This window comes from Aptenodytes patagonicus, chromosome 14 (assembly GCF_965638725.1).
Source record: "Aptenodytes patagonicus chromosome 14, bAptPat1.pri.cur, whole genome shotgun sequence".
Taxonomy (NCBI): Eukaryota; Metazoa; Chordata; class Aves; order Sphenisciformes; family Spheniscidae; genus Aptenodytes; species Aptenodytes patagonicus.
In genome coordinates, this window is record NC_134962.1 from 16,518,714 (window position 1) to 16,546,195 (window position 27,482).

Consider the following 27,482-nt stretch of genomic DNA (forward strand, 5'->3'; position numbering starts at 1 on the left):
GAGAGACTTGTTCCCATAAGCCAGAGTTCTCTAAAATCATATGCTAATGTTGAACCAAATTTGAGCAAGCATAGACACATGGTCTCAAGACAGCCAGCCACAGTAAAAAGAAATCAAATCAGGCGGCTTAAATCAGCAACAGTTTGAGATCACATCCCTGTCATGTCAGTCTAAACATAGAAGGCCATAAATAGAGAACTTGCAAATTAAAATTTTTTGCAAAAGTAAAGTGAAGAGAGAAAGCCCACCAGCACACATGGAAGACTTCTGTCTTCAGATTCTTCTTCGCTACTGGACAGCATCTCTGTAAGTAGTGCTTTCTTTTGTTATATATGCTGTCGTTATACAAACAGAAGTGGCATTACAGTAGTGCTGTGATAGTGCAGTCTGGATTTTAAAGCTTTGCAGTATTGACAGTGCTAGTTGTTGATTACAGCTGAAATTCATTAATAAGGATCACCTGCAAATTCCCCTTTCAAAACAATGTACTTGTAAATACACCTGATGTTCACAGTGTTCTATAAAGAAAATTATTATCCATTGCTTTTGTCAGTAATTGTTTAGTACACAGAGTATGAATACAGTTATTTAGGTATTTGGAATTCTATTGATTTCTGTATAATCAAAGTAAAATATTTTACTTCTTTCCACAGAGAATGGGATACTCTGAGATTCGTAAGAAGGAGCCAGTAGGGATCAAAATGATGTGTCATTCCCTTAAAAAGGAAGAAAAAAAACAACTGTAAAAAAGGCAGGTCATGAGAATCAAGGTGAGCCAAAAAGTCTCTTTTTGCCACCTTCCTTTGTAAAGCAGAAACAGATGATGTGATGTGAGCCAAAACGCAGCAGTATCTCTAATAAACTTGCTGCATTCCACTTGCTGAAGGGGAGAGGAGTAAAACAACAGGCGTTCAGGAAGAGAAAAAATGAAAAATAGATGAATTCTTGAAAAGAGTTTGCTGGTCACTGCAGTCAGAGGTGGATTGCAGTATCAGCAGTGAAATGACACCCAATACTCTAGATTTTGACATCACAACCCAGCAAACCTGGGAGTTGTCTAAACTACATCGTTTTTTTTCTCTCCTGTTTCTGAAGAAGAGCACAAGATTTGAAGACCGTTTAACTAGTATTGCCTTCTGTACTCAAATCCACCAAAAATACCACTTTGAGGGGGGGAATGTCTCTTACATCCCAGTTCTCTTACTTCTCAGTCCTGCTCAGTCTTTACAGGCCCATCAGGAACCTTCTGTGTCAGGGAAGGACAAAGACAGTAAGTCTCCTGTCCTAGGTAGAAAACACCCTCTTTGTGGCAAAGAGCTACTCTCATAGCTTCCAGAACAGCACTTTCTCTGTTGCCAGCACCAGGAGTTAAATATAATTTCAACCTGACTGACAAAAAAGAATCCCAAATAGCGCAAACTGGTTTGTATCTGCACTGCCTGTGCCAGGACCTGTTTGGAACAAGGTGGGCCAGCCTTCTAACTGTTTCAAAATCCTTTTTTGTTGGGTTTTTTTTTTTAGTTACCTTCCAGTTGTTCCATAGCTGGATCAAGTACTAAATTCTGTCTGTAGACCCTGCTGTATTTAAATACTTTTAAAAAGATAAAACTACCAGCATAGCTTCTTTTCAAGACTGATGGAATGAAAGTCATATCTACGTTTTCCATGTTTTAATGAGTGTTTTTCTTTTCCTTACCATCTGTTCTACCAAATTAGGGAATGATATGCTAATATAGGTAAATATGAGTTTTCATTCTGGGATTGGTAATTCTTTGGTATTGAATTGCTTACTGAATTACAACCTACCCTTGTGAAAGATAAGGGAAAATTTTTCAGCAGAACAGTCTTATTCCATTGAATGTCAGGCTGCTGAGCCAGCTGAAGCAGTCACGACTTCCCCTGTCTCTGGCTGCCCACTCCTGCCTCCACATCACTCAGTCAGTTTTGGTCTCACCATTCCAGAGAAATATTTTAAATTTTTCCTGTGAATTTCTACAGGAGATTGTCCTCATAGCACTATCTGTGCCATGTCAGATAAAGCACAGTTTGCAACATTAATCAGGTTTGTAACACAACTAACAGACCTAGTTTGCACACTGCCTTTTGGGGACAATAAGGCAAACTACCTATCTTTCATGATTGGTAACATAATGCAGTTCTTTGTCCTTCTGCAGTCACTTGATCTCATGGAGATCAGGTTGTTAACGTGGCTGTGATACAGTTTCTGTTAAGACTGCATATCACTCATTCTTCTTTCTCCAGTGAAGCTGTTTAAAGACACTCTTAAGAGTTTTCATGAAGTCCTTAAGATGCATCGTATTTATTGCTACATTTATAATGATAATGGTTGATGAACAAAATGAAACCTGTATTTCTTTTTAACATGTATTTTCTTCCTTTCTAGATAGAAAATCTGTTTTCTACATTTCATTTGATGCAAACAAATGGAAGAGCAGTATCACCACTTCTTCAGGGTCTTCAGAAGATTGAAAAGCTTTTCTTGAGCAGAGCATGTTGTGGAGGTGAATGGAGGAGTACAGACAAATCACATGTTCTTCTGTTTGACAATTCAGACCTACCAGGTCTGAAGATGCAAGAACCAAGGCATAGCTTAGAGTAGCCCTAAAGCTTCTTTAAGTTGTGCTTGGAAAACAATTGTCTCTACATGGCTGTTGGAGTGGAAGGGATCATTTTAGTGTATTTAAAGCATGTTTAGTTCACACCATCTTTTCTGTAATTACCCTAGGCATGCTATTGTCACAACCAATGGTCTGACTTCTTCAGTATCATTCTTACTTTAATAAAATTTCAAAATTTAACCTTCATATGTCTTTTTAATTATGTCTAAGTAAACTGCAATATGTAGATGTGTTAGCATGATACAGTTCATAAAGTATAAAACTAATATGACAAAGATCAGAGATTCACGGTTGCTTTTCTATTATTAATCAGATAGACAATATTATTTGTACTTCTGTTGTCTTAGAAGCTCTGTCCTGGATTTACACTCCACTGTGCTAGGTGCTCTACAGAGTCTACCTACACTCATTACAGCTATATATACAGCTATCGTGCTCAGGGATAAATACTGATAGTAATATCACAACATTGCCATAATAGTATCCCTGTGACCTATTTCTGTAAACTGATAGGCATTTAAATGAGTGTTTTTCCTGACCTACAGCAATTGGATACCCTACTATGCAGTGAGTTACTTAGCCAAATAAAGAAAAGGTTTTGATATGGATTTTCATAATTAAAATGAATGAAACTGTACAAGAAGGCATGTGCTAGTAGTTTCACAAAGAAAAACTTTTCTCAAGATGTCTGTTACCTGATTTAACAGCTGTTTTTCCAGCTGAAGATGAAAATCAAAGAAGCGTGAGTGATGGAGTATATGACTAGAAGGAAGATCATACATAAATCAGTTTATCTGTGACTACAGTGTTCTCTGTGTTGGTGCAATAAAACCATGTGTTTCTTATCTCTGCAGGGAACGGTAGTATATTATAAACAATTTGAGAGTGCTTAACCAAAGAGCTGGTTTTGATGTGTGATTATATTGCAATTTGTCTCAAGTAAGTTAGCTCAACTGGGAATACATCAGCTAACAGGAGGTTTATTCTGAACACAAGTTTAGATTACTTTTAATTAAGAAAATTGAACTAAAAAGTATGTTTCAAGTTGCGTGTATTCTGTGTCTGGTGTGTGCATGGGGAGTATAGAGCTATTAAACTGAATGTAAGATAAGCAGTGTATTCACCTGGTTTGGCATCATGATAATGGGCGATGCTTTTATATTGTTATAGGTGTGTCCTCAATTATAACTTTCTCTGGTGATAACATTGTTTTGGTAAAGAAAACACTTCAGTAACTTTAAAGCTAAATTAACTGTGTTTCTTTATGCTTTAGCATAGCAGGTCAAAGTATTTGACTCAATGAACCAAGTTACAAAACTACCCTGTTTTACAGGATCATCCTCTCTCTGGTGCTTATTGGTGGACTTTTGGATGCCTCCTGAGAATGGGGAAGGAGAAAGCTCAGGCAGGTCTCTGACCAGACCTGTTTATTTTGTACAGATGGTGCAAATGAGCAAAAATTGTTGGATTTCTCTTGGGACCTTCCCTGCAAATACAAAGCAAGGGTAGTCAGTTCCTTCTTCACCCTACTGTCTTACCCCAGTGGCTGGTATACACTGAATACAAGTTTTACTTGTTACTTGGTCTTGGTCTTGGGGGAGGAGGTTGAACAGGAAATTAAGGAGCTTTATCTGATTGCCTGACCTTGTTTCCGTATGAGTAGCAAAGTATCAAGCTAGGCTATTAGTTCTCTATTCTGAATCTTGCTCCAAGAAGATGGACGCTATTAAGAGTGCTGTTCAGACAAGAATGGTGGAGAACATGAAGGTCAGAGACCTTACTGCATATTCAAGAACTAACAGAAACAATTTGAGAGGTACAAGCTCCTTTCAAGGCTCCTGCAGATCAGCTGAGTGGACAGTTTCCAAATGGCAGCCAAACAGCAGTGGGTAACAGTACACAAAGAGCCATCACAGCTCCAAACTAAGGGCTGTGGGAGGAAATAAGTACGCTGTCAGGCAATAGTTTTATACCTTGATATTTTCTTTTCAGAGCAAATCCTAGCCCACCCATTGAAAAGAAAATGAACAATGTGTTCTTTTCCACTCTATGAAACTCCCTACCATTTACAAAAATAAAGGGAACTTCTGGCTTACGATATTATTGGTATAAACTGACCCCTCGAGAATTGGGATGATGAATCCAGAGCTGGGTTTTCAAGCACTCTGTGCTTACACAATGGTCTTAGACTTCTTTCTCCTGTCTTCTCTTCCCACGAAATGCATGCTGTCCACTTGCCCTCTGAGAATGACTTAGCTGCCTTCAGACTTGGGACCCTCATAGAATATAGCAGGGTGCGGAAGGCAGATGACATGGGCATACTGGAAGGAAAAGAACTATGGATGTGTCTGGGAGTAGGCTAGAACAAAAAGAAAGGTGTGGGGATGAAACAGTGGTGAGAAATCTTTGGCCAGGGCAGGAAGCAGGGGGAGAGGGAGCTATGTCTGCTGGTGCCATTCTACTGCCTTTCAGGAAAGGCTTTGAGATGAGTAGCAACCACAGCATTGAGACTTGGAGTATTTTTTGAGAAGCAAGAGGAGCTTCTTTTCCTGCTTTATATGGAAGTCACTTCATTTCCTAGAAATTCTCTTTAGCTCCACTTCACCTGCTGCAGCCACCACCTCCCAGGACATCGCTACTCCAGTTTGAGTGGCCTCCTAGCAATATATATATGGAGGATAGCTTTTCCACTCCAGTGTTGACCTGTCCTCTGTGGCTGTGCTAGAACTGGGAAGGTTCATTTCTTAGTGAGTCCCTTACCTCTAGATGCAAGGAAGCAGAGCTCCCCAGCCAAAATTTTCCATGCTCTGTGGCATCCTCACACACCACTGTCAATCAAAATGGTGTTTTAAAACTGGACAGCAGCAGCTGTTTTCCACAGTTGTCCATATTTTCAGGTATAGTATTTCATAAGGATAACTAGGAAAATGTGCATTTCTGTTCAATAGTGGAAGAGCTGGTTGGCCTGACCACCGTGAGTGTTGACATACTTCCTCAGGTATGAGCCTTCATCTTTCTGGGCTTGCTGATCATATCAGAACTCTTCCTAGTTGTCTCACTGGTGATCAAGGAGCCACCAAAGAGAGGTGATCTGCTGGACCTCATACTTAAAAAGGAAGAACTAGTGGGTAGTGTGAAGATCGGTATCATCCTTGGCTGCAGTAACCACAAGACGGTGGAGTTCAAGATATGTGTCAGAGGGGTTGATATTGAGGTCAATACTGTTTAATACCTTCCTGAATGACCTCAATGATGCAGCAGAGTGCACCCTCAGCAAGTTCGAAGATGATACAAAATTTGGAGGATTGGTTAATATAATAAATAGTGACGCTGTCATTCAGAGAGACCTTGAGAGGCTGGAGAAATGAGCTAACAGGAACCTAATGAAGTTGAGCAAAGAGAAATGCAGAGCCCTGGGCTTTGTTGGTGGCCAACAGACTGGAAAACAGCTTTGCAGAGAAGGACCTGGGGGTCCTGGTTGACACCAAGTTGAACATGAGTCAGCAGGGTGCCCCTGCGGCACAGAAGGCCAACAGCATCCGGGGCTACATTAGGAAGAGCATTGCCAGCAGGTCAAGGGAGATGATCCTTCCTTTCTACTCAGCACATCTGGAGTGCTATGTACGGGGCTTCCCAATACAAGAAACTTGAAATTCAAAACTTGACTGGACACAGTTCTGGACAACCTGCTTTACTTGACCTTGCTTGAGCTGGGGGGTTGGACTAGACAATTTCCAGAGGTGCCTTCCACCTCAACCATTCTGTGAGTCTGTGTGATTCTGTTTTCCAGCTGTAAAGTGGGCTGGCATTTGTTTTGAGCAGAAACAAGTGATTGAAGGCTATTTAAAACTAATTTAAATGAAAATAGTGTCTGATCTTATGCTCCTGATAAAGGTTTAGCACGTAGAGGCAAGTAACTTACATAGATTTATATGTAGACTTAAATAGAGACAAGTTCTAGGCATGCTGTCAGTACAAAGACTCTGCAGATACTTCAGCAAGGAGGAAAATGCCACAAATTGGTGAGGGAAAATGTCTCCAAGCATTTAGCACGGGCACAACCTGTGAACCCGTGGTAAAAGTCACTCAGTACAGAGCTGACTTTCATGAGACTCTTCTCATGTGTCTTCCATGTGTGAGTAGTTGTGGTAGCAATGAAAATTACACTGTCATTTAAGTGACATAGGAGAGTAAGTCCACCTAATTTTCAACAGGACTTTGAGTCTTTGAATACCTTTTGAAAACTGGGTGCATCTTCTAAGCTTGAGTGTTTTTGAAAACCCATGAAGAGTGATCAATCCTCCAAACTTTACCATGAAACTACTTAATGCATTTTGTACTATGCTGTGGGACATTTTATTGACTTGTTCTGCACACACCAGATTTTTCAGCAGCAGACTAGAAAAAATCAGTAAGTCAGTCCCCATTTGGATTTCTGAATACAGAAATTCTGGAATTTTAAATGCATATATGGCTAAATTTTAGCCCACATGTTTTTGGACATTTGTATTTGAACAAATGTATTTGAACATTTATTTGAAATGCATTTGTGTATTTTAACGTCTTGCATATTCAGTTGCTTACGCCCTCCAACTCAAATGTTTAGACAATTTAACCATTTTGGTGTGGTATGTATGACCAGTTGAGCACTGTTTGTTACTGACTTTAGGTATCTTGAGATGCTGGCAAAGCACCCTGCTGTGAAGACTTGCAGAGCCCTGAACCTATATTGTCATGTTTTTATGGGTAACAGGGAAGCAATAAGTATTTAAAAAGTGGAGATAGTTCTACATGAATCACTGTTGCAACTCCTGTCTCAAGGAGAGCTCAGCCGTGTACACAAAACTGAACTTTTTTACCACTAAATAGGTGCAGTTTGGACATGTGGGGAATGGAGATACGCTGTTTGGAGATGCTGCAAAGCAGCCACTGAGCTGCCACTGCCAACTGTTTTCTTCCGCGTCTGATTGCAAGTGCTCTTGGTTTGTGCCTTGACAAAAAAAGCAGAGAAGCCCAATTCAGGCAGAATTGAGGGCTCAGGCATTTTATTGGCACGGGTAGACTGACATCTGTCCTTGTTGGCTGTGTCTTCATCCCTCACACAGCATTGCCTGTGTCACCTCCCATGTCAAGGTGCCCTCACGGAGTAGGACATCCAGGGACCACACTAGATCAAGGAGATGAGGGTCCCAGATCCATGGGATTGAAGAGGAGTGTATGCCTGTAACATAGAGTTGAAGGTACCCCTACTTCACACTCCTACCAGCTTCTGGACCAGACAGGGCTCCTCAGCCCTTTCTCTTCCTGTCAGGAGCATGTCCCTTGTTTCTTCCTTCCTCCTTCTCCTTCCTGCCATTGGGATCCAACCCAACCTTTCCCTATGTGGCTCTACCTCCTGCAGGATGGTGCTACCTGTGCTCACCTCCTCCCGCAGACATGGCAGTGCCAGGAGTCCAGCAAAGTAAAAGCATGTTGAGGAGCCTGTGCTAGAGGAGATGGGGTTGTCCCAGGTACTACATGTGCTACGGTGGGTGTTAGCCCTGGTCTTCTCTGTCCTTCCTCCTGCCTTGCCAGGTGCCTTACAGATCTCCCCTTGGATTTGGTGGTCCAGGTCAGATCAGAGCACAGCACTGGAGGACCCAGAAGGGGGACGAAGCTCCCTTCCCACCATGTACCCTTGTTGATTAGCACACTGGCAGTGCCGTCACCTCTCCTGGCAGCACTCATATAAGGAGGCAATGGTATCAGAGCAGCCTATTTTGTTAGCCATTTTCTGTAAACTCTCTACAAAAGAGTCTACAGTCAGTGTCCTTTCACTCCAGGCAGCTGCCTGTTTTACCTGGTCTGAGGGTGCTCATGGTCATGGGTGGTCATGGGCTAGGAGCCTCCTGCCCATTCTGTGGCAATGACTGTATAAGCTGCACAGACTTTCAGGACTAAAACCATCTCCAGGAACTGACCCTGGCACTGTGACCTGCTGTGCAATAGGATAGCAAAGCATTTGCTTCTTGCTTTATGAGTAAGTGGGGCTTGGGATTGTGTCAGGCTGTGGCCGTGTACTAACCTGGCTGTGCCTTCCTTCCACAGGGAATGATCTCTTTCTGGTCGCAGTCCATGAGCTGGGACATGCGCTGGGTCTGGAACACTCCAATGATCCCAGTGCTATCATGGCTCCTTTCTACCAGTACATGGAAACACACAACTTCAAACTGCCCCAGGATGACCTCCAAGGAATTCAGAAAATCTATGGTGAGCAACACTATCCAGTCATCTACACTGAGCTCAAGCCTAGTGAGTATTTTACAGCCACAGACAGGTAGCCCCCAAAATGCTTGCAACCAGTGGGCTGGATTTCCTGCCATAGCTGAATGGGGAGCCGTTTAAAGCCCTTGATCCACAGCCAAATATCAGACAACTGTCCCAGTGGCAATATCTTTGCACAAGTCAGGATAACCAAACCTCTGTGATCTCACTGCTGCTCCATCCCTCACTATGTCCCCAATATCAAGGAGCACTAGAAAGGGAAAAACAGGCGGTTTGTCCATTAGGAACAGCCAGTGCAAATAGAGGGGAAGAATGCGAAGAACATGGAACATCAAGGAAAGGTAAAAGGTATTTATGCACTCATTTTTTCCTCCATATATAGAAGGTGGGGAAAAGAAGTTTGGATCTGCTTAGGGAACACTTTACTTCTTTTAATCTCCAGCTGAACATTGTTGTATAACGTGCCACAAAGATAAGGGCTCAAAGAAAAGAGAGAGGAAAGGAGGCAGAGGGATTATGGGAGAAAACCAAGGGGCTGCAGATGATGTGGTACCATGTGACAGGATCATGGATACCAGGGTGTGAGGACAGGGACTTTCAGAGAATTATTGCCTGAAGGAGACTCTGGGAGGAAGGGAGATGCAGGTTTTAGGAGCCACAGTCAAGGGGAGGCTGAGCTAGAAGATGCTAATGGTACAGTCTGTGGCAGCCCATGGAAAACATGTTTTGTCAAACATCCCTGATTCCATTCTTTGAGGAAAGTACAAGTTTGACAGAGAGGTTATTTCATAAATGTAGCACAGAGCAACTATGCTATGTAGCTATGCAACATTTGCCGCTGCTTGATGTCTGGAGTCAAATATTAGCTCCCAGTACCAGTAGAGCAGATATTATATGAATTAGACCTGAAAAAAGGTGTTTGTAAGGGATTGCTGCTGGGATCAGTGGCAGACCTGACACTAGTCAATGTTTGCATCAGGGATCTGCCAGTGAGTTTTAAATTACTTATAATAGAATTTGTGTCAAGACCTGTAAGACTCCAAAGCAGTACAGCAAGACTTCAGAGGTCTAAACTGTATGTCAATTGTTTGAGTCTGATTTTTTTTTTTTTTTTTTTTTTTGGTGACTGGAATGAGATTAATTTGTTCAAATGTAGATGCCTAAAGAAGAGAAATCTCTTCTGGGCTAGTTTCCCTGACTCCTGTCTGGGGAATGGGAAAAAAGAAGCATTTGTAGAGTGCAGTTCATCCTCACTGTAAGGCAGATATCCAAGTAAGGTCCAACATTTAAAATGGCTTGAAATACACCCAGGGGAACTGGCTTTTCCCATTAGTGCAGCTGAAGATTTCTCTTTATTGTTCATTACCAGGATGAAGTTGCATGGCAATTGTCCTATGGTATCATTTAATTATGCATACTTTAACGTAGTATATATTCAAATACTCAGGATAACAGAGACTCTGGATGGTTTTGAAATAAAGTGCTGGGGTAGTAAGTATTAAACTTTCATTAAATAACATACCTAAGTTTTCATTTTTGAAAGATGCTAAAATGTCATTACACTGTTTCTATTTTGAAATGTTCCTGTGAACTTTGACTAATCAGAAAGAAAAAAATAATCTTAATTTATCGCTGACAGTGAAAGTGCAATCAAGAAAAAATTACTGGTTTCTCTGTTTTCAGATACCTTTTTGGAAAGGAGCAGATAAGGAATTGACAGCCATACTTCTTCACATTTGTGGTTCAAGCCAGTATCAGCTGTGGCTGAGCTGGGGACTAGCACTCCCCCAGCACAGCTTGGGCAGGGACCCAATGCCCAGGGCTGAGCTGAAACGGGGCTCCTGGGCCCATGGGTGGGGGTGGAGGTACCTGGTGATGCTGGTCAGGGCCATTAAGACCTATTAGTGTCCTCTGGGCCCTGACAATTTGTGAGAGCACTGCACGGTGTCTTGTGCACAGCTATGACAGAACAGAGGTCTCCATACTGTACTGCCTATGGCTTGGCAGCAGCACCACTACACTTCCACTTATTTTTCACTTACATAGTGACATTAAACGTTAGCCACATACTGTGTTAAGATTCTCTGTATGCGATATAATATGCTTAAAATTTTAACTCAGCTTGAAAAAAGCAGTATGAATGAATTACTACCTCGTACAGGTAGTAATTAGGAATTACTTTTTTGACTATCATGGACTCACATGAGGCTCTTCTCTGAGGCCTTTGAACTGGAGTGGGTTGGGGATGGTGTTGGTGGTTGTAGAGATAACTAGTCCTGCAGGGAATAGAAGGAGCAGCTTCTGCAGTAGGAGCTTTGATTCCCCAGGTAGAGATTTTGGCCCTTAGCACAGAGTTACAGTCCAAAAACTAAAGTTTAGTTTAAAACTAGGTTTTACTCTTATGGTTCACAAAGAAAGGATGGAAAATGCAGGTTATGTTTCTCCCTGGAACCGGCGATATGAGAGCAGATCCTTTCATCTGAGCTTCTTACAACTGAGAAGGGACTGCTGAAATATCCTTCTTGTAGCTTTAGCAGGAACATTCAACTAATGTGTTTTATTTCCACAGTGCCAGTCTGCTTTGTTGTGCCTTGGGAATGCCAAATGCCCATCTACCAGAGCACCTGTCCAAAAATCAAAACTTCCTGCTTTCTTGCTGCTTTGACATTCTCTACAGTGCAGCAGCATGTGCTCAATACGTATTATTCAGGAACCTACTATGCAAAATAAGTCATAGAGCCAGAGCCACTGCCTTGCCTGTAGCATCCTTTTTTAAAAATAAATTCAATTAAAACTTCTAATTTTTCATTCCACTGAAGTTGCTAGAACAAAGAACAGGGGCTCTACTAAAGCTTAAGTCCATTTTGTCTCCTTCTTTTGGGAATGATGCGTTTCAAATGTATTTTTATGTTGTATCTGTGTTTATCCATTAGAAAAGAAATATGTCTAAATATGTCATATAATAATTTGTTGAATTATTAAGTTATTTTCTGCTGGATTTATTTCAAAACTCACCTAAAGAGACAGTAGGTGATGTGAACTCTTGTTTGTGCTTCGTGCTGGTTAGTATAAGGACAATGTTTAAAATGTTATTTCCACTTATAAGCTAATGATGAAAAGGCCAGCAGCTCACCGTGTGTGACAGGGTAGACTGTAAGACAAGTCAGCAGTATTTCCATCTTCTGATAGGTGCTTCTTGTAGCAAGTTCCTTGACAAAATGAGGGAAATATCATGACTGTTCTTTACATGTCTTTTTCAGAAGGATATCTCCCACTGTACTTATGTGCCCATGTCACAAATGAGATGCCCAGGAAGGAATTAAACTGGAAATAATACCATTATGTAGGTCCCCTGGATATCCTGTTGACTGCCTCGTTTTGCTAGTGTTGAAGTCAGGGCTGCATGCAGCTACAGTGCAGATGGGGAGACATACTCAGCCATGGCCTTGTCACACAGCCTGAACTGGTCATCCTTCAGCACTGGTTCTCCTGTTCTTCACGTCCTGCTCTAAGTACCCTTTTGCAGTAGACTGTGAAGCAGCCTCTCATGTTAGGAGTGACTCTTATGACACTATGCCTGGGGAGCAGAGGGGTTGACATGATGTGCAGGGAAAACTCACATTCACATGGATGCTTGGAGCTGGTAAACCAGGCCATTACCTTCAAGGCCCTTTCAAAGCCTAAGGTCACAAAGGAAAAGTCTCCTAATCACTCAAAGATAGACCAAATCATTAAGCCTGGAAACAACCCCAAGTCTCACTGAGGACGTGTCAACCTCACAAATCTTTTCTGCAGCTCAAGAGGAGAGCTCCCAGTCAGTGTACATGCTGCATCCCATGAGGGCTGAGGTCTAGGGTGGTCATGAAACCACACCAGCCCCTGGCCAAGGAGCCAGCTCTGACATCCAGGAACAGGGGTTCAGCAGGGCACAGTGTCTATGAGCAAATAGCACCTTCTGCTGGCCTCATTACTCCTGTGTAGCAAGCACGGGTTCGTAACCTCCCTCACCTTTTCCCAATGGCGGCCCATAGAGCCATCCCAGATCCTTGTAGCCTACATGTATGGCTGCATGAGATGGCTTGTGATGAAACAGCAGAAAGACCTGATGCAAAGTGCTCCACATGGTGACACTGCATTGTGAGTGGGACCATCAGAGCAAGGTTTGCTGTCCTGCAGGACCTGGAAACATTAGGCATAGGACTGTTTTCCGATAGTGTCCTCTTGAACGTGGGAAGAGAATAGAGTAATATCCAAGACCTTATCTATAGAAGCTGCAAGATCTGGAACTTTTGGATCCATGCACCATGGTGCTGTGCTCGTAGGAAGGCAGGGGAAAGAAAATGCACAGCAATAGGAGAGCTGGAGGGATCTGCCCTGGTGCCACATCTCTGGCATGTTGCAGAGATACCAGACTCCCTCTCTATGTTGCATCCCTTCATTTGCACCTTTCCTTCTGTCCAGAGACTGTTGGACCCAGCAGGAAATACCAGACTCCACCTCTGGTGCATCCACTGAGTCTCACCTGCCGTATGCCAGGTCTCCATTCCCATTCCTCTGAAAACAGGCAGGGAGTAACCGCCCGGTTCCCGGTGCTGTCCTTGGGGTCCACCTGACACCTGGAGGACCCTGCCAAGACACAGGCACTCACCCATGCCCACATCAGCCCTGGAGCTGCACACATTGTGTGTGAGAGGAAGGACCTGATCATGTGGATCAGCTGCCTCCTGATGAAGGGAGAGCTGAGGGGGAGCCCACATCTCTTGGGAGGTTTCTCAGCTGATGGAGAAACACTGCTTTATGTTACGGCTGGGCATGAAATACTCCTCTCATCCTACAGATCTTTCTGAGTATAAAAAAATGTTCTCTTTTGCAGTGGAGCAGATGTCAGGCGGCTTAAAGTTTTTTGAGAGGGGAACTGGGCTGCAAGTCCCACAGCTGGAGCATCTTGCAGAGCCCCAAACTTTCATCTTTTGCCTGTCTAAGTCTGGGAATTTTGCATCCAGTTTTCTTGCACCCAAAGCAGAGGACCCAACCTCAAGGTGAATCGCCTCATTACAGAGCCCAGGAGAGCATTCCCTTTGGCTTAGAGCAAGGATTTCAGCCATGGATGCTTGTCTTCCAGGTGAATGCTCTATCACCTGGGTGGCAGTTGGTCATTCAGAGGAGAATGTCTATGTGAGAAGGGCTCAAGAAACCCTTCCTGCCGCCCAGTGATGATCACGGGGGCCTCGACTGCCCAACTGTTGGGTATGCTGTGGGTCCTGGGGCTTGTTCTGCAGACTGTAGTGCACTGTGGCAAGGATACCCAAACTAACTGAAATAGCTCATTCACTTCACTGCTGAAGTCTAACCTCAGAAGTGCTCTGTGGACAGGTTTACCAAGCGAGCAAGGGAAATGAGTCCTTCCTAAGTTCTGAGCTGTTATGGATGGACTGTCTCTTGTCCCTGAGATAGCTTCTTGGCAGCTAGCTCTTTTAATATGAACCGGGACCTCTCTCCACTGTCCTGGAGTCTGCAGAGCAGCCAGGTGGGTTTCTCTCACTCTCCCAGGCTCATTTGGACCATATATTTTGATTTGAAACTGAGGAGCATTTCCTGTGTACCTGAATAGCTGGTACAGTCCTGCAGAAACATGCAGGCAGCTCAGCTCTTTACAACCAAAAAACCCCTGTATGTTATTCAAAAGTGTAACTAACTGCCTGCCTGTAGTCTGGATGATAGTTTTATTCTTGGAGTGAATGTTAAGAAGATAAAGACAGGCCTTTGTTTGCAGGTGGATCGTTATCATCTCCCCTGATCTGAAACTAAAAGCGTCCTCTGTACTGGCAGGCTTGGAGAGCCGCCTGGCTCGTGCAGAGCTGGCTGTGACGGATGCTGAGCCATGCAAGATGCTGAGCCTCCAGGCAGGTGTTGTGCAGTTGAGGGAACACTCTGTCAATAGCCAGGAGGACAGTACAATTATATTTTGTCCTCAACTATCGACACAGTGGCTCCTAAATGCCTCCTCTCTCTGTGTTATCTTCACAGGTCACCTTGGTATTCAGATGGTCTGCGACAGAGGAAGCATGAAGGGAGGAGGCTAAGTGCCAGTGGCGGAAGTCACACTCTGAAGGTGATCTGCTGTGACCCAAAAGCTTTCTGACATTCTTTGCCTTGGTTGTGATAGAGAGGAAGAAAGTCTTCTTCTCCACACAGTGTCTGTAAAGTCCCAGCAAGTTGCTTCCCTCCAGAACGTAGAGTTTCCAGCTCCAGGAGGTTTCTTACCTGCTTCCCATGTGGAAGTGGCTGCAGGTTCAGCCCTGGGGGTGGGTTCGGCTCCAGTGCTGGGATCACACGCAATAACTAGGTGACCGGGTTCAGGCCCAATTGCAGATCCATGCAATAGCCTCTCTCACTTAATTTTTCTCTCAATGAGATTTGCTCTGACTGATTCTCTGAAGTTGCTTGGAAATGTAGTGATAGAGGCTGTGATTTGCGCGCGATACTGCCTGGTTAGTTATATCAGTGGTGGGTGTAATCGGTTCCTGTAGTAAATACCAAGGTGCCGGCATCTCTTAAGTAACTCTTTGTTCACATAGTCATCTCTGCTGCTGATAAACCTGTTATATCTGGCCTTTAGCCATCTGTTTTGGAGGCAGATTACTGTGATGAGATTCTGGAAATAGTAATGACTGGCAAACTATATAGGGTTTATTCATTCTGCTTTCATGCCAGGTTGTGCTCTGAAGTGGCTTAGGTCTTACGAGATAGCATCTTTCTTCAGCAGTGGACAGACTGTGCTTCTGCTTTCCGTCCCCCTAACTGTAGACCAAATTCTGCCTGCCTAGCACTTGGACCCAAGGCTTTTCATGTTGTATGTGTGCTCCTCTGCTCTTTGCACGTGTATAACTGTAGGATTACCTTCCACCTTTAGCTGTAAGTAAGTCCACCCTCACTCAGTGATGAAGCAAAGGCAGCAATTAAAAATAAAAATGCAATCTGTATAACTACAAGAGGAGACAAGACTGCAATCAGGATAAATTAGAAGGCCCAGAATGCATAAAAACAAGAGAAGTGAAAGATAGCAAGGAAAAATCCATGGCTAGAAGGGAAAGACAGTAAGAGGAATATTTTAAGTAAGTGAAATGACAAAGTCTGCATCCAAGCAAGTTGTAGTACCACCTGCAAAATGCATGGGAAGCCTTGTCAGTGCTGGGTACCTCCTTCAGAGCAATATGCCAGCGCTAGTTTGGCCACTGCAAGCAGTGAGTACGTATGGTAGCCCAGCTTCCATTGTTGGTCCTGACTTACAATCTCTTTCCACGGCTTTAGCAAATGTTTTAGTTAATGCAAATCTCTGGTTCACCTGAATCATTGCTGATTTGCACCATCCTGACCACAGTGGGTACAACTGTTTCTGCCTTGCAAATTTAACTGCATTCTGTTTCAGTGGCATCTTAGGGCTAATTAAAACCTTTGCACCGGTCCCCTGGGTTGTGGGTGCTATTTTAACTTTCCTCTTCTCTGCAGAAGACTATGACAGACTTTGGGCACTTAAGTTGACCATGAGAGAGTTGAACATGACTGCTGTCCTGCAGCAGGGGCAGGGCAGGCTGTAACCTGGTATATGAGTGGTCCTCACTTGTGAAGAGAGAGTGAATCTTTAATAACTCCAATCATGCATGAGATGTTAAATTTCTGGTGTATGACCAGAATACTAGAGTCCCTATTCTGCACCTTACTATCAGATTCTATGTGTCTTTGTGACCCATCAGACTCATTCATCATAATTTTCTTTAGATATTACTCCTGTCTCACCCTTTTTTCCTTTAAAAGAGAGGGGGGAAAAAAATAATGTCATGTCCTCATCTTACTGCTCATGGTCAACTCTATAGAACTCTATTCTTGCTCTCTTCTCCTTTCAAAGTGTGGAGTTTTTGGCTTGTTATTTCTGGAAATCCAGAGCTGCTGTTGATTTGGGTATCTCCATCCGTTTGCTGTGTCTGAGAAGCAGAACCGCCCCGACTTGGCAATCACTCCCTTTCACACTCTGTGTCTTTCCAGCGAGCAGTTTGAATACATAACACACCATGACTTCTTGGGTCCCTCCCAGACAATTCCCTCTGACAGCAGGTGTGCCTCTCTGCATTGCAGATTGCTACGTATCTCACCCTGTTTAAAGGCAACAGTGCTCCTTGGAGTCCTCCTTACAATCATGTTGTGAATTTCTTTCTAGCTGCCTCTCACAACACGGGGATCTATCCTGTGCTGGAACTGGTGGTGGTCTTCTGCAAACTACCAAGTATCTGTTTAATGAAATTGCTCCACTGTATCAATTAAACTGACCACCAAAGAGGCTTTTCTGATCCATATATGGCAAGAGAAATGCATCTCTTGTTTGGTCAGTGCACGGCAGCATTAGCCTCTTGCAAAGGGGAGGGAACGAACAACTACACCTCTCGTGCTTCTGTAGCAACATGCTATAGTCTCATTTAGAAAGATGATCCTTGTATCAGTTTGTTGGCAGGGGAATCCTATCATGTAGGACATGGATTAGAGTTTTTTTCAATGTTATTTACAAAACGCATCCACTCAAAGCCATGTGGATGGCAGCACAAGAGCAAAAGGATCACACTGCAGTTTAATGAGACCTGCAGTGTGCACTAAGTCATTGCTTAGGAAGTCAAGATTTACCTTTCCTTAATGCAAGCATTTCCTGTCTTCACCAAGCATGTAAATTGCTGGTTTTCAAACTTAATTTATTCAGATACTATAACTGGCACCAAGTGCCATTTTTGGCAGCCAAAACAGGTTACCAGTTTCCTGCTTCTTTAGTTCGCCTAAGCAGGAGTTGAACACTGTGCTCCCACGTCCCATCTGAACAAACCAGAACCTGAGCTTTCTTTGAGTAAGATCTGTCTGGGACCTCTTTCCCCATTCCCATCCCTTCCCCTGCAGCATATCCCACTGTACCAACTCAATCTTATCTCCATGAGCTTTCCAGCCTGAACCAGAAGTGCCAGCTAGCGTGCCGCTTGTTGGAGGAGAAGCCTTTGCACGGGCCATGTGCTTCACACCACAATAAGTTGTCTATGGCTGTATTAGCAAACAATGTCTGTGGCTGCTAGCAAGAATAATAGTAGCACATCTGTAGATACAGCAGTATTTAGGGATGGTGTTGAGTAAATAGAGTGCTGAGGACTTGACACGCACTCTGTATGCATTTTGGAGAAAGGGCTGGTTATTGTGGATTAGCTCTAGCTGTGTCCTGTGATGCCTTTTTGCAGCTGCAGTATCCCAGATGCGCTCCAGAAGTGCATCTTCAAGTTTAGCTTTGTCCAAAAAGAATGCATTTCATGAACTTCAGTGTGAATCAAAGCACAGAAATTGCAAATGACGGAGCATCTCTTCAAAAGCACACTCCTGAGCTGAACTGAAACACTAGTGTAGATGCACCCGTATTGCCTGGCTAACAAGGGGGTCCAACCCTCTTGCTCCTATGACAGGCAATGTCTAGAGACCTTTGCTGCATACCATTTGGGGAGAATTCACAGATCACTAGCAGTAGCAGTATCACAGTTTGGGAATTTTATTTAAAAAAGAACTTTATGGTCTGCTAAGATACTGGGCACTGAACAGCTAAGAATGGAGGGGGATGAGAAATACATAGTATCAGTATAATATTTTTATCTGTTTCATATAGGCAGCTTTCCAAGAATAATTATCAACAGAGAATCCTCATCTAAAGGACTTCTGTGAGCAATATTTGACGACTTCTATTAAAGTTCTGGAATAAAAGTAAATAAAAATAGTTGCTAATAAAAATTGCATATGGCACAAAATATCACATTATGAGGACAAGTCACCTTGAAGAAATATAATGATCCATTTGAAAAGCTTTAGAAAAGAGCTGTAAGAGTAAGTCTCAAGATCTTAAAACCAAAAGACATTGCAGCAACAGGCAGAAGGAATGGGTCTATTTAGCTCATTAAGGAGAATTTTGAAAGCATCCTCGTCAAGATCTGTAAATGATTAAATGTTGAGACACTAGAGATAAGAAAAAAAAGCTGCACAAACTCAGACAATAGGTAAGGCACAGACTTTAGCAACGACAGGGCTTAATCATTGGAACAATTTGCTGTACATTATAGAGGATTTTCTATGGCTTGAAATCTGGAAAATGTGCTGTATCCTGCACAAACCACACCAAGTTTCTGGCCTGGTACTGCAGGAAGTTGGACTATATTTTCTAAGTGGTGCTTTCTGAACATAATATCCATGAAACCTACACAGAAGGTTCTTACCGTTACAACCTTAATAACAATTAAATATGATGGCTTTCTCTGATGACTTCTTTGTCACTAGCTGTGACGATTTTCATTAACCCAGTCACCCTCCCAGGATGTGTTAAGCACTCATTCATTATAGGATCCCTTTGAAAATGTAACATTTAAGAGCTAAGTTGACATGGGGACTTGGGCACCTAGCCACCATGTTAGGCAGCATAGTTCAAAATGTTTGTCTGCAAAAGTCCTCTTCTAATCCCATGGGTGCGTAGCCTCCATGGGTATCTAAATCCTTACTCATTAATTCCTTCTCTGGGTATGGGCAAGGCAATCGCCCACAACAGGGTAACTCTCTTTCAGCTTGTGAGGATGAGCCTTGTCCAGTGCAAGTGTTCAATAATAACAGCTGGTGTGAAGCACATCAGCAGTGATGTTGAACCCCTAAAACAGTGAGACTGATATAGCAACCATGAAAGTCAGTCCCCATTCTGCCCACTGGTGGAGGTTTGTCCTGCAATCTCTCTACATAGCCCCTTCAAAAGCACCGTTCAGAAAGAGATTGAAACTGTAATCCATGCAAATAAACAATCAAATCCCATTTGATTACATCAGGTACAAAACTTGCCAAAATCTCTTGCTTCTAGTAGCCTTCTGCTTATTACCATACTAACTTGTGGCCTTCTCTCAGAAGCAACAAGAAATCTATGACTCTTAATTAGATTTGGTCCAGATTTTATCACTAACTGTTAATGAAATTGTCCTATGGCAGAGTTAGTCTAAAAGCAAACCTCTGCTCCAAGTGTGTCACCTGTATTTTTATAACTCTTAACATTCCTGCAGCCTTGTCAGATCTCAAAGCTGAGCTGGGTAAGGATTGAAGGGGAGGGCTGTGCTTGTAGGGGGCATCATTTGAATGAGAGCATGGTCCCTTATCACGGCTGTTCATCAGAGTTCCCATAGTGTTCTGAAAGCAAAGGTTGGTGACTAAACTGTAATAAAGTAATTGCTTTCTAATTTCTAAATTCCCTTGCAGTTCCCCTTAGATTGTTTTTCAATCACTGGTTTTCACACCCTAACTTTTTCTGGTTTTGCTTTGTTTTGTTTTGTTTGTTTGTTTATTTTAATGGTCTACTAAACATTTCTATTCAAGGGTCATTTCTATTCAACCTTTCATTTCAGTTGGGAACATGATTGGTGTGGCTCCTCCTTCCTTTTAGCTCCAGCCTCCTTGGGAAGACCTACAAAAACATACTGGCTCTCCTTCAGTTCTTATCGCTCATCTGTTTTGGGACATCTTTCACGTGTGGATGCATCTCGTTCTGCTCCCCATTTCTAGGGAATGAGCTCTGCATAAGGAGTATGTAAATTCCTGGCAATGCTATTCATCCAGCCTGTTGCCTTTTAAAACCTACGAGGGAAGCACAGAAAATTCAAACTTGTCCACTTTGCTAAACACTTTTCTTTTCACTTCTAGGTCCTCCTGTTGAGCCCCTGGAGCCAACCAGGCCTTTACCGACTCTTCCTGTTCGCAGAATTCACTCCACTTCAGAAAGAAAACATGAGAGACAGCCAAGACCTCCTAGTCCTCCTCTGGGTGATAGGCCATCTCCTCCTGGCACGAAACCGAACATCTGTGATGGCAACTTTAACACCGTGGCTCTCTTTAGAGGAGAAATGTTTGTTTTCAAGGTACTAAGAATTCCTCCTTACCCATGAGTCTTTCTTTAGTTTTATTGCTGGAAAAGATTAATAGAAGTATAAGGCAGTGAGATTTGAAATGTCTGTGAAAATAGCTCAGTTCCTCTGAGGCTGATGAATGAGCAGTATTAGAAGGAAATGTAAGCAGATATTGGCTCTGTAATATTTGGAAACAGTGCCTGATGGGATTCACAAAACGCCTGGACAGCCTGTGCACCAAAATGTGAACTGGATGCACTGGCAGAGAATTCAGACACCATCAAGCTCAGAGAGGCGCCACCTGTAAAGCCAGAAAGCAATGCCAGTTCCTAACCAGGGATTAAGCCTCGTTGCCTCCAGAGACGGCACGCATCGAACCCTGGGCTTCAGGGAGCACTCAGTCTACCTGAAGCTCTTGGGGAGTTTGAGTCAACCTTGTTTGTAAATTACAGCCAGCGAGGAAGGAGAGGCTTTGCTCAATAACCCATGTTAGAGTGCCTTGCATATGGAAACCTATGGTCCCATTCCCAAAATACCTGTAGCTTTCACTCTGCCCAATGGCTATGAATGTGGAGAGGGATATATTGAAGGTCATTAAATGGACAAACCACATCAGTGGCAGAAAATGCCTGAACTGAAAATAGTTGAAGGCTGGGACAGCATCTGGGAGAAGTCTCACAGGCTCTGTCCTGAGCATCCACTATGGCTTTAACTAATGATCTCATATCTAAAGGGATATTTAATAACTCCTTTGTGCCTTTGGATGTTGTGCACTTCACACAGTCACCAGGTAATGTTAAGGCTGTATGGCTCTCCTGGGGTCTGATAGTTGAGCACCAGTTGTACCAGCACAAGTGACACCTCAGTGACAAGACATGCAGAGAGGTCGCTCACAAATGAGTTCATAACACTTATAACTGTGGACTTGCTTCCCCCTGCTCCTTTTTCCTCTCCTTCTTTCCACCCTTTTTCACAGCACCAGCAATCAACTTCTCACCCTTTTGGCTGCCATCTTCCCCACGAAGCGTTTCCCTCACTGAAGACAGTGTTGGGCTGGGTTGGAGCTGTCATCTAAACCAGGACTTCTGTCTTTAATGGTTACGGGGCCTAGGCAGGGATTAGTAATGCTTGATGCTGGACGCCCAGCCTGATTTGACTGCAAGATAAAAATAGTCAGTCTGAAGACGCTTCTGGTTTTCTCAGGATCGCTGGTTCTGGCGTCTGCGCAACAACCGAGTGCAGGAGGGCTATCCCATGCAAATTGAACAGTTCTGGAAAGGCCTCCCCGCAAAGATTGATGCAGCCTATGAGCGGTCTGATGGAAAATTCGTTTTCTTCAAAGGTACAGTACATTTCAGTACAAGCCTACCACACTTGCCTCACATCACACTCTTACGGCATGAAGATGGGGAAAACAGGTACGGTGCATCCTTGTCCTTTTCCAAGGGGACACTTCATGCAGCCTCTAATCCTTAAAATATAGCTTAGTGTGGGGCTGGCCCTGCCAGGACAATCTCTGTATAAAGCGGATATTCATTAGTGGAAGTTGGCTTTCATGTGATGATAACAAGAAATAGCTCCTATTTCCCAGGGAGTGTCAGTCTCCTGCCTATCTCCTTGAACATGTTTCGGCAAGGCATTAGGGCCTCTCCAGGTATAGGGCACCCCCAAACCACATTTCTGGGCAATTGTCTCCTAAAGAAACAAAACGACCAACCTTATGCCAGGGCCCACATTAGCTCCTTGCACTGTGACAGTGTCTGAACAGGATCCTGTAACTTGAGAGCAAGTTGTAAGCAAGGAAGAGTGGCTGGAAAGCATCGGCATGCCCCCATAGAAAAACACAGTACCTGGTCTTCTGAATTTATGTCTGCAGCTTCAGTCCCTCAGCTCAATAAACTGTATTAAACCTTGAGAAGGCTCAGAAAAAGGCAAAAGAAATTATCAAAAAGTATGGGCTGACCTCCTGCAAGGAATGAGGGATGCCAAAGACAGGGTATGAGAGAAGTCTTTGAAATCATGACTGGCCTAGAGAACATAAATGGGAAAGGGTTGTTTAACATTTCTTCCAAAACAAGAGCTGAGGAGCAGCAAATGAAATCAGGAGGTTTCAGGTGCAAAATGAAGAGGAGGAGCAGCTTTTTCACTTACACAGTTAAGCCCGGAAGTCCTCAACATGCTGTGGTTCATTGTGGCTATTTTACATTTATATTGATTCAACTACTAATTAGACAAATCTGTTTGTTTGTGTCCCCATTCATCTCTAGGAGATAAATACTGGGTTTTTAAAGAAGTGACAGCAGAGCCAGGCTACCCACACAGTCTGGTGGAGCTGGGGAGCTGTCTCCCCCGGGAAGGCATCGACACGGCTCTGCGTTGGGAGCCAGTAGGCAAAACCTACTTCTTCAAAGGCGACAGGTACTGGAGGTACAACGAGGACAAGAGAGCAACAGACCCAGGATACCCAAAGCCCATCACTGTGTGGAGAGGAATCCCTCAGGCTCCACAGGGAGCTTTTATCAGCAAAGAAGGCTGTATGTATCTGCAGTCATTACGCCTGTTAGATCAGTAACAGCTTGTCTACCCTGGGAGTTGGGTTGTTGGACGTGGGGTATTTTGAATATTTCCTGAGATAGGAATCAAGTCTCAGAAGTTCTAGGGTCACACTGACACCTGCAAGCACCTGCAGTCTGAGGTCCTTCCTGACCCTCATCCCAACCCATGTACCTCCTCAACTGCGAAACCACATTATCACAATGCCAGCTCCGAGGGATAGGAAGGGGACTTTTTTTCTGGTTTTGCTGTCACAACAGTCCCTACCTGAGTTTTCCTGGGCCCTGATTGTGAGGATGCCATAACTTATATTTTTCCTCCTAGGTTCTTACCTGTAGCTAGCTCAGTCACTCTGTTACAGGCTCCAACCTGCCTGATGTACTTTGAAGTTAGCCATGCTCTGAGTAGGGGGGCTGGACCTCCAGAGGCTCCTTCCAACACAGTTCTTTCTCTGATTTGAAGATTTCTTCCTCTTCTTCCAGTTGGGGAAAGAACTAACAGAAGGGGCTCGTGCCGTTGAGGCCGTGTTTAAATTTGGGGCTGTGGTGGGAGACAAGGGCTGAGCTAGGCTGGAGGACTGCAGTGAGAGCCAGCCAAGCTGGAGGACAGATGAAGGGGACCCGATGCTTTCACCACTGTTCCCTTCTCCTTTTTTCTGTTTGTTTTTTTTTTTTTCCCTAATCACTTGAGAGCGATTAGAAAAGGAGTCATCTGGGGAGATGAGGGGTACTTCAGACAACATGTAGCCTTTTATTAGCAGCAGGACAAGACTGCTCCTTAACAAAGGCCAAATCTTCTGGATTCTGTGGCCAAAAGGAGCAGCATCTGCTCCCTCAGGCTGGGTGAAGAGAAACTTTAAGTATTCTTCCAAACACTATCCCACCCAGGCACACACTGTCATTCTGCAGATTGTGTTAATTGCTTGGTAATGATGAGCACGTATTTACAGGTGCTTTAGTAAAAAAATAACTCACTGCAGAACACTTACTTTAAAGTTAGTTAGGTTTGGGTTTTTTTATTCACAGCTTGTCTTAGCCAAGGGGAGTGGTGCTCTGTGGGCAACATTGCACCCCCAAGCTAGGGTTATGGCTTCTCCTTTAAATCCTAGCTCCAGAACCACCTTCACTTTTCGATGGTTTTGGGATGCCCTGGATGAATGTGTTTTATTGGCCCAGGCAGCTACCACCTCCAGCCTTTCAGGCTCTCTGAACATCCTCACACAAGCACAGCTTATCAAGTTGAAAATGGTGTGGTGAGAAATCTTCTCTGTTTTGTCTCCTAGTTTATACCTACTTTTACAAAGGGAAGGAGTATTGGAAGTTCGATAACCAGAGGCTGAGTGTGGAGCCAGGCTACCCCAGGTCAATCCTCAAAGACTGGATGGGCTGTAACCAGAAGGATGTTGAACGAAGCAAAGACAGACGCCTCCCCCATGACGATGTGGATATTATGGTGACAATAAACGATGTGCCTAGCACTGTAAATGCAATCGCAGTTGTGATCCCTTGCATTTTGTCTCTGTGTATCCTTGTCTTGGTATACACGATCTTCCAGTTTAAAAACAAAGAGGTGCAGCAAAATGTTGTGTATTACAAAAGACCTGTCCAGGAGTGGGTATGACACAGCCCGCTGCACATTTCAACTCATTGATCTGATGAGGACTATGGACAAAAAAAAAAAAGAAAAAAAAAAATGCATTCAAAAGCCTACCAAACAAAACTACTTCAGTGACCTACAAGTTTTGGACAGCCTGGGACCGAAAGAAGCCGTAAAACTGGAAAAAATACAGGCAGCCTTGCAGCGTGGAGCCTCTTTCCTTCTTACTGCCTCAGTTGCGTGTCTTGGTGTGCCATCCTCCACAGGCTCACTCTGCTAACATCAGAGTCTTCAAGACAGGTTTCAACTGACCTGGGAAACTTCCTTCAGTTCCCTGCACCAGTGCTCCCTGTTAAACCCAGCATTCTCCAGTGTAGCTAAACCACCTCTGAACAGAACCATTTTTTTAATAGCTGTCTCATAAATGAATTAAGATCATGAAATCTATGAACAAGAACAATTCAGTATCGTAAGCAGAAGACATTCTGATGCTGAACCATTCTAAAAGATCTTCTTAGTTTATTACAAAATCCAGGGAATTTCCTGGATACAATTTTCCAATACCTGCTGGTCAGATGTTTTGTACATTCATAACTAATCAACGCTGCCACTCAGCACAGTGCATGAGGAACCACTAAGCACTCAAAGAGGTAAATGAGTGCAGAGCAGAAGCTCAAGAAGCACCAAACCAGACACCATGTTACCTGGCAACATCAAGCCCTAGATTGGGACAATCTGAAGACAAAGTAATTGGGTCTAAAAAAACCAATAATGGGAATACATGTTTTTGTTTTGGGAGCCATTCATGAAAGAAATATTTAAATGTCATATGATGTTGTTTTGAGCTCCCATCAGCAAGAAACAATGAACCAATGGTTACCGATATACTGAAAAATATGTATAGACGTAGACTGCACTCTGCCCCTGTTAAGATGCTGGGAAAAGATGAATTGTTGTTATGTGGCATGTATAACTAGATTGTGGAATTTGTATGTTGGGTTTCAGGAGAATGGAAATGTTTGTTTGGAGTGAGATCGTCATTATATTTTGCTGAAATAGTCAAGCTACAGTAAGAATTAGGCCTGTTTATAAAACTAAATCCAATCCCTGTAGATGTTACAAACATTGTATGCCTTCGAAATTTGTGTTTTGTTTTTGCTCACTTCTTCACAGGCAAATATTTGGCAAGGACCAAAGGAAGCATGCCACACAGTAGAATGAGCTCATCACTAGCCACATTTGACAGACACATAAAAATCAGGTAAAGGCTAGATAAATATCTGAACTTTCGGCTAGCAACTTTTCACAAGTCTCTTCCTACAACAGTAGCTTCTGCTTATCCCTCTTACAGTTGTGAATGGTTTAGGATGTTGTGTCCTAACCACAAACTTAGTCCATTTTGTTGTTGATGCTGATATTTCTACCATGTTAAATAAGAGCGGAAGAAGAGTTTCTTGCAATTCAATGGTGAAGTCCAGCGCTGTACAGAAGTGCCATTCATGTAAGCATATGAACTGCTTTGCACGCTCACTATAAGGAATAGGTGATTAGCGTAAGCCCTCTGCCTATAACTGAAATTTATTCAGTGCAATGGAAGCGCAATACACAGAAATGTCCAGTTAGTATAGAAAAAGTACAGCTTTGTAATGTCCGCTATAAAAAAAAAATCCAAGGATGACAAACATGCTAAAAATATTCCTAATTGCAATGATGAGGAATGAAGAAGCAGAAAGATTGTTAGCATTCTGAATTTCTAACTAGTGCTCAAATATTGCTATGGTGAAGCACGATAGACAAATAGATACTTCTAGTGAAGCCCACTAGGACTGCATAACACGTGGTCTCAAACTGTATTTTGTCCTTCATAATTGATTTCCATAGCCAAGCTGTTTATTGTGTTTAAACATAAAAAAAAAATATTACAAACATATTACAAAGTGAGAAGCTAGTAGATGCAAAACTTTGAACTTTAGTGAAAAAATGTGATAATGTCTCATGATGGGTGAAGGAGTGCAAAGGACCAAATGAAATCGGAGCTACTAATTAGACACCCCCCACACATGCTACTCCGTATGTTGCTATGTGTACTATATATGTGGTAGAATGCACACTATGAACGCCACAGCCACATGGCACATCGAACTCATCTGTACGCTGCCATCTCTTCTGGGACTGTGACAGCCCAAACCTTTGAGCAACTTCCAACAGCCATCATTAAAAAAAAAAAAAAAAATTTACAACCTAGAGAAATGCCTGGTGTTGTTTGTATTTTTTTCCTCCTGCCCTAAGGCAGATTTCTGGTCTGTTCAAAACCCTACACTGAGTAACAAGCTGTACAGGCAGCACAATGCCTGGGTCTGTAGCAAGCTGAGCCATTTCCTCAGACAGCCGCGTATTGCCTTGCGGAGCCAGGCGCCCCACTGCAATAAGGCAAGCTGCCTGCCCTATATTGCCAAAATTCAGCCTTCCTCAGAGAAGTGCCACTTCA

At 43.3% G+C, this 27,482-nt stretch overlaps 1 protein-coding gene across 1 annotated transcript in view; it reads left to right on the forward strand.

Annotated features, from left to right (window-relative positions):
- The window catches only part of MMP24 (matrix metallopeptidase 24), a 47,922-nt gene extending 20,704 nt beyond the window's left edge, over positions 1-27,218 (forward strand). Inside the window, exons 5-9 of the mRNA XM_076352181.1 lie at positions 8,727-8,888; positions 20,643-20,857; positions 22,049-22,187; positions 23,113-23,379; positions 24,681-27,218. Coding sequence (XP_076208296.1) covers positions 8,727-8,888; positions 20,643-20,857; positions 22,049-22,187; positions 23,113-23,379; positions 24,681-25,018 — 1,121 coding nt within the window. The 3' untranslated portion in view covers positions 25,019-27,218. The remainder of the gene's footprint in view (positions 1-8,726; positions 8,889-20,642; positions 20,858-22,048; positions 22,188-23,112; positions 23,380-24,680) is intronic.
- The last annotated feature ends 264 nt before the right edge of the window (positions 27,219-27,482 follow it).